Source organism: Choristoneura fumiferana, chromosome 30 (assembly GCF_025370935.1).
Source record: "Choristoneura fumiferana chromosome 30, NRCan_CFum_1, whole genome shotgun sequence".
Classification (NCBI taxonomy): Eukaryota; Metazoa; Arthropoda; class Insecta; order Lepidoptera; family Tortricidae; genus Choristoneura; species Choristoneura fumiferana.
This window is the reverse complement of record NC_133501.1, coordinates 7,859,777-7,871,402: the sequence shown is the minus strand read 5'-3', so window position 1 is coordinate 7,871,402 and position 11,626 is coordinate 7,859,777. Positions and strand designations below refer to the sequence as shown.

Here is an 11,626-nt window from a genome sequence, read left to right as displayed (position 1 = left end):
AACATATCAGAGAGTGAATGAGTAATGAATGAGCGAAAGAGGAAGGAATTACTAATGTATGAACGAATGTACTAATGATTAAGCGAGCGAATGACTTAACGAATGAATGGTTGTAGTTCACAGTCCCCATACCTCTGTAAACCGGGGGCCTCCCCCCCCGCGTCCCCCACGCCGGGCTGGTCCGCAGCTGCGCGGCGGTGGCCCGGAGCAGCCCCTCGGCCGTACTGAACCGCCCGCCCAGCGCGCGCCCGCCCACCTCCAGCTCCAGCTCCGGTATCTCCATGCTACACGTCTCCGACTGGACAAAACAAAACACTTAAACGATTTTTTTTCCTCCACGCAAAAAATGTGGAACTACTCGTAGCTTCCAGGGACAGTATTTCCGGGGTGGTACAGCTTCTTCAAAAAACGAGCATATCAGTCTCTCAAAGGACCGGCAGCGCACCTATACTAATACTAAATAATCAGGGGTCGGACAAAAAGTGCCGATGACGTCAAACCACTTATATAGGCTGATTTATCACTTATCATTTATCAAACTCTTTATTAAACGACTAGCTTTTGCCCGCGGCTTCGCTCGCGTTAAATTTGGAGTAACAGACATTTAATACTTTCTGCGATCCTATTTGAAGTTTCTAATCATTATAGTTACGCAAATGGGGTCATTTTGAAGTGAAAATACAAATCCCATTTATTCACTATCCCGTGGGAATTTCGAAAAATCCTGAAAACTGTTTTTAGCTGTTAGTATTATCTATTTGCATTCCAAATTTGAAGTTTATAATAATTATAGTTACGGAAATAGGGCCATTTTGAAGTGAAAATATAAATACCATTTATTCCCTGTCCCGTCGGAATTTCGAAAAATCCTTTCTTAGTGCGCGTCTACACCTATCAAGCAATATATATTCCAAATTTCAAGTTTCTAGACCCAGCGGTTTGGGCTGTGCGTTGATCTATAAGTCAGTCAGTCAGTCAGTCAGTCAGTCAGTCAGTCAGTTTCTTCTTTTATATATATAGATATGATATTTATTTTATTCACTGAATTCTATTGATTTATTTACGATTATTTTGTTACTTCATTAATGCTACTTTGTTACTACATGTCACACGGAAGTTTAAATAAAAACATCATCTTGTGTGCAAGATTACGTCATTTTTACGTCATCCGCACGTTTTGTCCGACCCCCTGCTAATAATAATAATAATGGCAGGTGTCCATAGGCGGCGGTGATTGCTTCCCATCAGCTGACCCGCATGTTCGTTCCCTCTAATATAAAAAAAGACATATAAATTCGGAATTTTAACGCGCAAAAATACAAATAAACACTTTAAAATACCACGCGCAAACAACGTTAAACTTTGACAGCAATATACAGATGACATTTGAACTTATTGTTACCAGTGCAAGAAATTAGTTCTATTGGTTTTCCGCAATATTTTTTTTTTTTTATTCGACTGGATGGCAAACGAACAAGTGGGTCTCCTGATGGTAAGAGATCACCACCGCCCATAAACATCTGCAACACCAGGGGTATTGCAGATGCGTTGCCAACCTAGAGGCCTAAGATGGGATACCTCAAGTGCCAGTAATTTCACCGGCTGTCTTACTCTCCACGCCGAAACACAACAGTGCAAACACTGCTGTTTCACGGCAAGATTAGTGAGCAAGATGGTGGTAGCAATCCGGGCGGACCTTGCACAAGGTCCTACCACCTGCAAATGGCGAGGTTTTTTTATAATTCTGGTCAGCCTTTACTTTCATTCAATCCATTCGTGCCATCACTTATGAATCGACCTATAGGATGACTCATTCTCACTTTAAGTATGTCCCTGGAAAAGTCGTCCCTGCTGGCAACGCGAACCTCGAACCGCACGCCTTTCTCTTCCACGCCGCCCCCCGACTTCACCTGTGGGGAAACATTTAGGCTGCGATTACACCAGAGATGTGAATGAAAGAAAATAATTTATTTTTCATCTCTCCCGTTCGGAAAGTTTAATTTTCATGCCGGGTGGAAAATTGAGTAACACCGAACATATTCCATCTCTTTCTTTAGTTAGGTTAAGAAAGAGATGGATGTCATTCGTGAAATGTGAAAGAAAGAGATGGAATATATAAATAAGTAATAAAGGTCAAACTTCTTCGTTCGGCGTTCAACCTCCAGTTTTGTATATAAGCTCCTTGGTCGTGACCAACTCGTTTTTTTTTATAATCTGCCGTAGCAAGTGGCCAGGTCGAAAAGGTACCGTTAGAGGTTGGATATAAGTAAATTCAATTTGTTATTATTTTCATTTTTTTGTAGTATTTTACTTTCCTCACAGTTGAAATGAAAAGTAGAGTGTCTAACTCGGGTAAAATTACCCATTTCCCCTCGAACTATCGGCGCTCTCACTTCGTTCAAGCGCCAGAAATATCTCAGGTGAAATGGGTCACTTTTCACCCTTGGTTATCAATCTACTATATAACAGCAGTGACACATTCCATAGATTAGAAAAATAATAATAAGAAGTGTTCGCTATAAAAAGGTCCCGGCTCAGCATATCGCTGGTTGAAAACCAGCACTGGTCTTCCGCCGGGACACAGGAGAGTGAAATTACGAGTGATGTGCGGGGGTGTGTTGCGAAGAACGTGTTTGTCATGTAATAGAAACCCTTCATTTACCTATCCTCGCTCAGCACAGCTCTGAGCGGAGCGAGGCGAGGTAAATGAAGTGTTTCTATTGTTTTATGAATAATACATTGCTCGCAACACATCCACACATATGGCGGCGTTTCATGATATGCATAGGAATTTCATGATCTGCCTAAACGTCACTAGGCAAATCGTTAAACGGTGAGTTTTGAGCGATATGGCGGATGCCACTTAGCCAATTCGATTCGATTTCGTGATCTGGCGGATTTTACGATCGGCCGCTGACATAATATATAGGCCGAGGTGATCAAGAAATAAAAAGAAAACCAGCGTAATGGTTACCTCGTTGGTGCGATGGCCGCACGCGTCGCAAACGGTCGCCATTATGACCACTTCTTTGAAGTACGGGATCTCTGTTAAATATAACAATTCAATAAAAATAATTGTACATTGTGCATTAAGGGGCGTAAGTTAGGGGATTACTAACGAGTGTCTATTAGAAGCCCGACGGTGGAGGCGGAGGGCTTTTAATGACCCGAGTTTGTAATCCCCATACGGCCCGTGATACACACAATGATTTTCATCATATTGCGAGGAAAAAATGCGTCATGGTCACAAACTATAAAGAGAACTGACGTTGTCACGGCGGTTTGTTTATGGTTTGTGCTGGTGTCGCCCCCTGCGCAGAGTTTTGCCTAATATTCCCAATACCTAGACAGTAAACTCACTGGTAAGCTTCATGTTGGTGGCAGCGGGCGCGTTGCAGTCGGGGCAGTTGGTCGGGAACTGGAGCACTTCGTCCGCCACCAGCTGCTCGTACGTGTTGTGGGACGGGTCTGACGGCGTCAGCAGCGACGGGTTTGACGCCGGCGCGTCTGACACCTGACAACAACATTAGGTACGTTTGAATCAGTTTTTTTGTGAAATTAAGTATCAAACAAAAATTGGCACGAATGAATTGAATACGTGAATGAAAGTATCTGTGTTACCTATTTGAATACTACATACAGTCCGTTTGAAGTTTTAATTGTAATTATTTTAAGTTGCTAATTGACATCAATTCACCTAGTCCCAAACTAAGCAAAGCTTGTACTATGGATACTAGGCAACGGATAAACATACTTAGGTATACAGATAAGTACATACTTAAATACATATTAAACATCCAAAACCCGAGTACAAACATTCGTATTATTCATACAAACTAGCTTTTGACCGCGGCTTCGCCTACTTAGAATTCGGTTATCGCGCGCTGTTCCCTCGGGTACTGTGCATTTTTCCGGGATAAAAAGTATCCTATGTCACTCTCTGGCCCATAATCTACATCTATGCCAAAAACACGTCGGTCCGACGCTCCGTTTCGACGTGAAAGACGGACAAACACACACAATTTCGCATTTATAATGTTAGTATGGATATCTGCCCCGGCCGGGGATCGACCCCGGGACCTCAAGCTTCGTAGTCAGGTTCTCTGACCACTCGGCCATCCGGTCGTCATGGCGAATGGCATAACACCGTATGATAATGACTTGTGGCGTACCTCTTCGTGGGTGAATATCCCGAGCATGTGGTCCTGGTCTGTGGTCCTCGTGAACTCCGTGCGCTCGCAGCGCGAGTCCTTCCGCGGAGCCTCCGGGTTCTCCACGAAGCAGTTGCCTGCCGACAACGGTTCACTTCTTACTGTCTAACATTACTTGACTATAAACTAAGTCTAACTTCCTTGATAATTGTTCGATGTAACCGTTCCCCGACGCCGCTCATAGCTGGCATGTCAATCTAGTCAGCAGCGATAGAATATTACTCTTAAACTTGCGTTAGCCCAGACCAACTCCCTTCACAAGTGTTTCGATGTAACCGTTCCCCGACGCGCTCATAGCTGGCATGTCAATCTAGTCAGCAGCGATAGAATATTACTCTTAAACTTGCGTTAGCCCAGACCAACTCCCTTCACAAGTGTTCGATGTAACCGTTCCCCGACGCCGCTCATAGCTGGCATGTCAATCTAGTCAGCAGCGATAGAATATTACTCTTAAACTTTGCGTTAGCCCAGAACCAACTCCCTTCACAAGTGTTCGATGTAACCGTTTCCCCGACGCCGCTCATAGCTGGCATGTCAATCTAGTCAGCAGCGATAGAATATTACTCTTAAACTTGCGTTAGCCCAGACCAACTCCCTTCACAATTGTTCGATGTAACCGTTCCCCGACGCCGCTCATAGCTGGCATGTCAATCTAGTCAGCAGCGATAGAATATTACTCTTAAACTTGCGTTAGCCCAGACCAACTCCCTTCACAAGTGTTCGATGTAACCGTTCCCCGACGCCGCTCATAGCTGGCATGTCAATCTAGTCAGCAGCGATAGAATATTACTCTTAAACTTGCGTTAGCCCAGACCAACTCCCTTCACAAGTGTTTGATGTAACCGTTCACACACCATTCACCGCTGGCGTCTGCTAACTCCAGCCACCTACCGCTTGCCAAGTTGTCTGACACTCTGCAGCTTCGATATATTCAACAGCGGCATCTCTTAAACTAGCTACAACCGGGATTATGATGAGTTACTTCCTTCACAAGTGTTCGGTGTATCCATTCCTCAACCCCACTCACCGCTGGGATCTTCGAACCCCAGGGTCCACCGTTTATCGAGCTGCCAGGCGCTCTGCAGCCACCGCACTAAGTTGTCAATCTAAATTGATTGCTAAATATCAGTGACGGAGTATTACCCGCACCACAACTCCTAAACTTGCGCTAGCCCAAACCAATTGTCTTCACGAGTGTTCGGTATAACCGTTCCCCCGCGCCATTTATAACTGGCACATCAATCTAGTCAGCAGCGACGGAGTATTATTCGGACGCTGTTATGCAATAGTATGTCAACCCTGATTAATTCTGCAATACAACGTCAACCCTTGGAAAATAATTTTATTAGTTGAAATTGTATTGCAAAATGACAGGGAGTCATCAGTATTGCAAAACAGCGTCCAACTTAAACCTGCATTAGTCCAAACCAACTCCCTTCACAAGTGTTCGGTGTAATCTTTCCCTCACGCCATTTACTGCTAACTCCAGCCACCTAAGTCCACCGTTTGGTAAGTTTTCGGACAATCTGCAGCTTTGATTTGTGAGTGATCCACCTGACGTCAGTCCTGGGCCTATGTCAGCTGGAACTATAATGTATAACTCCTTCACAAGCGTTTGGTGGAACCGTTCCCCCACACCACTCACAGCTGGCGTCTTCCACGCTACTACTTGTACAAAACAAACTCGTGTCTGACCACAATCACGCTTCATAGTGGGCGAAGCGAAGACCAGGCCTCAGATGGTGCATGCCTGCCTAGCTCACCATAGATTTGAAGGTCAGAGAACAAAGATGCAGTTAGGACGAAAATACTTTGCTTTATTGGCGTCAGAAGTGTTTGATGTAACCCTTCGGCAACCCCACTCACCGCTGGCGTCTTCCAGCTCCAGCGTCCACCTTTTGTCGAGCTGCCGGGCGCCCTGCAGCCGCCGCACGAAGGCGTCAATCTGCTCGGCGGCGGCGGGGTGCTCCGCGCGCCGCGACGCCTGGTCCTGCGTGAGTCCGGCCACGGCACGGGCTATGATGCCTTCCACAGTTGTCACTTCTGTCAACAAGTTATACAATTGATCTAAAATATTTCAGCCATTAATTAAGCAAGTTGGGTTAGCATCATTTCGTCTAAAAAAGCAGCTGGTCTAAGTGGCAACTGGTCTAAAAAGCAGCTGGTCTAAGTAGCAAGTGGTCTAAGAACCAACTGGTCTAAGTAGCAATCTTTTTTTTTTATTATTTGACTGGATGGAAAACGAGCAAGTGGGTCTCCTGATGGTAAGAGATCACCACCGCCCATAAACATCTGCAACACCAGGGGTATTGCAAACGCGTTGCCAACCTAGATGCCTAAGATGGGATACCTCAAGTAATTTCACCAGCTGTCTTACACTCCACACCGAAACACAACAGTGCAAGCACTGCTGCTTCACGGCAGGATTAGCGAGCAACAACATACCTCCTTTCTGGCTCTGCGCGGGGATCTCAAAGTCCAGCTCCGGTATGCGGACTCTCGTGTAGTCACTCTTGACCACCTGGCGGTTCAGGTCAGCCGGCTGCTCCACGTGGAGTTTCCATCTGTATAAAGTTCTTGTTAAAATTTTCGTTTTTAATACCGCTTTCTTTGCTAAAACTATACTGTATTATTCGAAAATACAAACTGAGACATGGATGCACAGAAAAAACCAGAAAAAGAGACCAGCGCTGGAAATCGAACCCAGGTCCTCAGCAATCCGTGCTGCGTGCTATAACCCCACACCACCGCTGGACAGGAATTTAGACACGAATTTTTCCTATGCATACATATCTCAGGTTGCTTATTTCTACTACGCTACTTATGCAGCAGCACTAGCGACATCTATGTTTCGCTCTCATCGAGAGACGTCACATTCTTCGGAACCAACGCTCACCCAGACAAGAGATGTCGCTACTAAGCAATCAAATTATGATTGGTTATTTGGAGTCTTTTTGTATTTTTATTTCAACTCCAAATTTGTTACTTTTACGGGTGTCCCGTGAAACCATATCGAAAATACAAAAAGAGAGTTGAGAGTTGAGTTATTTGGAGTTGAAATAAAAAATACAAAAAGAGAGTTGAGAGTTGAGTTATTTGGAGTTGAAATAAAAAATACAAAAAGACTCCAAATAACCAATCATATACTTGTATTGTCATCCTTCTAAGGTAGGAAACAGCTTTTGTTGATTGTTGACTTCAATAAAAAAAAAAATAGCTGAGTAGTCACTGATGATAAAAATTAGTGATGTGCTGGATAGGGTGTAGTTAATGTACGACTTGTTAATGCACGGCCTGATCTCTCATTCTGAGCCCTGCAGTGGGACGTATATAGGCTGGGATGATTATGATGATGAGATAAAATTCTATATATAGGTTATTAGGTAATTAGGTAGGTTATTAGGTAAGCCGTGGTGGCCTAGTGGTTTGACCTATCGCCTCTCAAACAGAGGGTCGTGGGTTCAACCCCGGCTCGCACCTCTGAGTTTTCGAAATCATAAATTCATGTGCGGAAACCTGCTGAAGGAAAACATCGTGAGGAAACCTGCACAAACACCTGCGAAGCAATTCAATGGTGCGTTGTGAAGTTCCCAATCCGCCACTGGGCCGCGTGGAACTATGGCCCAAGCCCTCTTGTTCTGAGAGGAGACCTGTGCCCAGCAGTGGGACGTATATAGGCTGGGATGATGAGGTTATTAGGTAGCAATGAAAAACTATTAAATTCTAATCAAATTATGTCCTGCTTGTGACGCAAAGCCTCATGTGGCGTCAACTATCGTTTCAAGCTCACGCGCATCAACATCGATTGAGTAAGTAAAGATCCGTATCGCTATCCGCGGATCTTGACGCCAAATATCCGTATTCGGATCCGTATCCGCGGATATAGGGACAGTCAGCAACAAAGATAAAATATGAATACAGCCAAAGTGCCAAAAATATATATACAGGACTTTATTGTCTGACATTAAGGTTGTGTATTTATTTCCTAAATTTGATGAGAGTTTTTTTTATTTATTTATTTATTGCACATAAATTTATTTACACAGCATTACAGTTATTACTAATACACTGTGAAACTACATTAAACATATACAAATTCAATATAAAACATTTATAAAAACAAAAAAAAAACAAAAAAACATCATGTAGGAACACTGGTTAGCCTGTCATCCATCATCTCGCAAAACGTAAGGCACTTGAGTTGTACAATCACCCTTGTGTTTAGGTTGTAATAAGACTGAAGACCTCCTTCATTTTCTTCGGGAATGTGATCAGAATAAGGATACCAGAAACCGGTATCTGGATGGTATGGATCTGTGGAATGGAAGTGTAAATGTGATTCTGAGTCATCCACTTTCAGAAGAAGCGATGCGGGTTTACAAGTTCATCAGACGGGCCTTTGCATCTAGAGACTAGGTTTCTGCACAAGAGAGTGTAACATGTATCTGAGGCTGGCATAGTCACTTTTAGTGTACTGAAGCCTCGTTAAAATATAAGATTAAAAAAAAAAAGGTTGTGTATACATATTTTTTGCACTTTGGCTGTATTCATATCATTGTTGGCGACTGTACATTATTAACGATCCGGCACATCACTAATAACTATGCTAACCTGACTCCGAACTCTGCATAGGCCCCACCCGGCTGGATCTCGTTGTTCTGGTAGCCGCACTCCTCGCAGGAGAAAGACATCAGCACCACATTCTTGTAGTATGGAATGCGCGTGAGGAGAAGGCGCGTCATACCCTGGAAGGCGGAACATTCAGTGAACTGTTGTAGAAATAGTATTGGCAATACTTACTAATCCATACTAATATAATACAATATAATACATACAATACAAATATTCTTTATAGCATACTACAAATCATTACAAAAGTTTTACATTGACACAAATTCAGACAAGCATAGTCTAATATTACAAAAGTAAAAGTAACTTAAAGACTGCAGATGCTAAAGCTTACAACTTTAAAGGAACGCAGACAGTGTGGCGATTTAATACAGACCTACAAAATCCTTACCGAGTATTACAACCTGCAGGAGCTCCATGACTTGTTCAATCTTAGTAACAACACACGTCTGCGCGGCCACCAATTTAAGCTATCAACTGAACGATCGCACAACAATCCTCGCAGACATTTCTTGTGTAACAGAGTGGTCAAGACATGGACCAAACTACCAGAATATGTAGTCTCAGCACTGAAGGTGAACCGATTTAAGAACCGGCTAGACCAACATATTAACAATACAAACACTACTTGACCAAGGAACAGCTAGAAACAGGCACTATCAGTTGCTTGCAACTGCCTGCCTGATAATTTATATAATAATAATAATAATAAAAACTTTGTCTGTCAATTAACTTCTTCTTGATTGTTATTCTGTCCCATTGTCCAAGAGACAACAGAGACAGAGTTTGTTAAAGATACTGTTATAACATATTAGTAGCATTTGCTCAGGAGATAGTTGATAAAATAAAGGCCTTGAAGTTAAAGTGTTCTGTGTTGTAGCAACGGGTTTTCGTTTTTAGACAGTGTCACTTAATGAAAATAAAGTCTAACAGAATGCACTGATTTACAGAGTTTTCTTTTATATAGGAGGTAGTCATCCAATCTGAATTACTTTAATACTTGTAACTATGACAAAAATGTATGCTTGATGAATTTGAACCACAGAAGATGTATAGAAACTCATGCATAGTAGTTGATTGACCTGTGTACAGTTGGACAAATTGAATCACGACCCAGGTGGGACTTTGTGCTACTAATGTCATGTTGACATCTCATATGTTGTCAAGGAAATCATAGTGAAATTGATTATTAAATGGTTCCACCGTGGATCATGATTCAACTTGTTTGACCGTACAGACTAGGACAGGGTTTCTCAAAGTGGGGTACGCGAACCCCTAGGGGTTCGCTATTAGACGGTAGGGGGTTCGCGACAAGGTTTACGTAATGGTGGCTGCAAGACTGGCAAGATGATTAAGATTGGTTTTTGGAGTATTTTTGTATTTTTTATTTAACTCCAAATTTGTTTGTTATTTGTTGTTGTTTGTTTCAGTTTGTATTTTCGTTGGCAAGACGATTCTTAGATTCTTAACTATAATTGCTACCTTTTATTGAAATAAATAATATACATTATATCATCATGATGATTGAAATAAAAAAAACTTAGTTTCTCCAACAGCCAGTTTTATTACTTTCTTTGGTGGGGGGGGGAGGTAGGGGTTCGCTGTCGTCTAGAAACTTTTAACAGGGGTATGTGGAGCCATAAGTTTGAGAAACCCTGGACTAGGAAGCTGAATCATGGAACCTTTTTATAATTAATTTCATTGGCAAATGTAAATGTTAAATGACATTAGTAGCACAAAAGGTTCCACACTAGTAGGTACAATACAATACAATACAAATATTCTTTATTGCACACCATAAAGCAGTAAAAAAAACTTATAATATAAACACTTAGATTCACGGTAGACAATAGGCGGTCTTATCGCTTAAAAGCGATCTCTTCCAGACAAACCATTTGGGTACAAGAAATTATATATGTTACAAAAAATAGGTGGCGGAAACAGAAACAGAAAATAAACAAACAAAAAAATTCAATTACATTAAAATAAATACAATGAACAACTATATAAATACATACATGCAATACTATACAATACATAAACCACTAACATAAACAGCAATATAAATTAACAATAAGGCCGCAAAGGAGAAAAAGGATAAGAAATTAGGAAATAAAATAAATAAACACAGAAAGACTGAGGACAGAGCTAGGAAGGCAGTGTCAGAAGTGAGCCTTGACGAGATTTTTGAAAATAGGAAGAGATTTAGCTTAGGCTTGGCTTAGGTACCTATGAGACTTAAGTTTCTGTGACTATATATACACATCAGCATTTCAGAGGTTACAATTATATTGCACAATCACTGTTGTTGTCCATTTAATAACATAAAATACCCTGATATGTGGATAATCACATCGAAAATCTTTAAAACATTAATATATAAGCACAATGCAGGCACGAAACCACAAAAATAATACCATTTCCAACAAAAACAAACAAAATTTTAGTTTGTTCGAGAATTTTCGAGAACACTTACATTAGCGTGACAATTCATGCACAGGGACTCCACTTCCGTGACCTCAGGGTCTGGATCTTCAGCACTGAGGTCCCTGAAAATAGGATTTTGTTCCACGGAACACATTTTTCAAAGAAATCTGGACAATATTTTTCCAAAACACACAACACGTTGCGCGAGTATGACGTATCGGCTTAATTGACACTGACAGTTGTTGACATTGACAATGACAGTTGACTTGATGTTGCTGGTGCTGAATAATTTCAGAATGTTTTATGTTAATGAAAAGAAACACCCCCTTTTTTGAATGGGAATTTAATTTCCAGAATTT

The 11,626-nt window shown here is 41.8% G+C and overlaps 1 protein-coding gene across 1 annotated transcript; it reads right to left on the bottom strand.

The window, feature by feature from the left end:
• Nucleotides 1-132: 132 nt before the first annotated feature.
• On the bottom strand, nucleotides 133-11,504 carry Zpr1 (zinc finger protein Zpr1; the record flags this gene model as incomplete). Its single annotated transcript, XM_074110377.1, is given in 9 exon segments — nucleotides 133-298; nucleotides 1,821-1,910; nucleotides 2,975-3,045; nucleotides 3,361-3,514; nucleotides 4,173-4,288; nucleotides 6,078-6,254; nucleotides 6,657-6,775; nucleotides 8,823-8,956; nucleotides 11,317-11,504. Coding segments are annotated over 9 exon segments (1,132 nt in total), but the record flags the coding sequence as incomplete, so codon positions are not given.
• Between the last annotated feature and the right edge of the window lie 122 nt (nucleotides 11,505-11,626).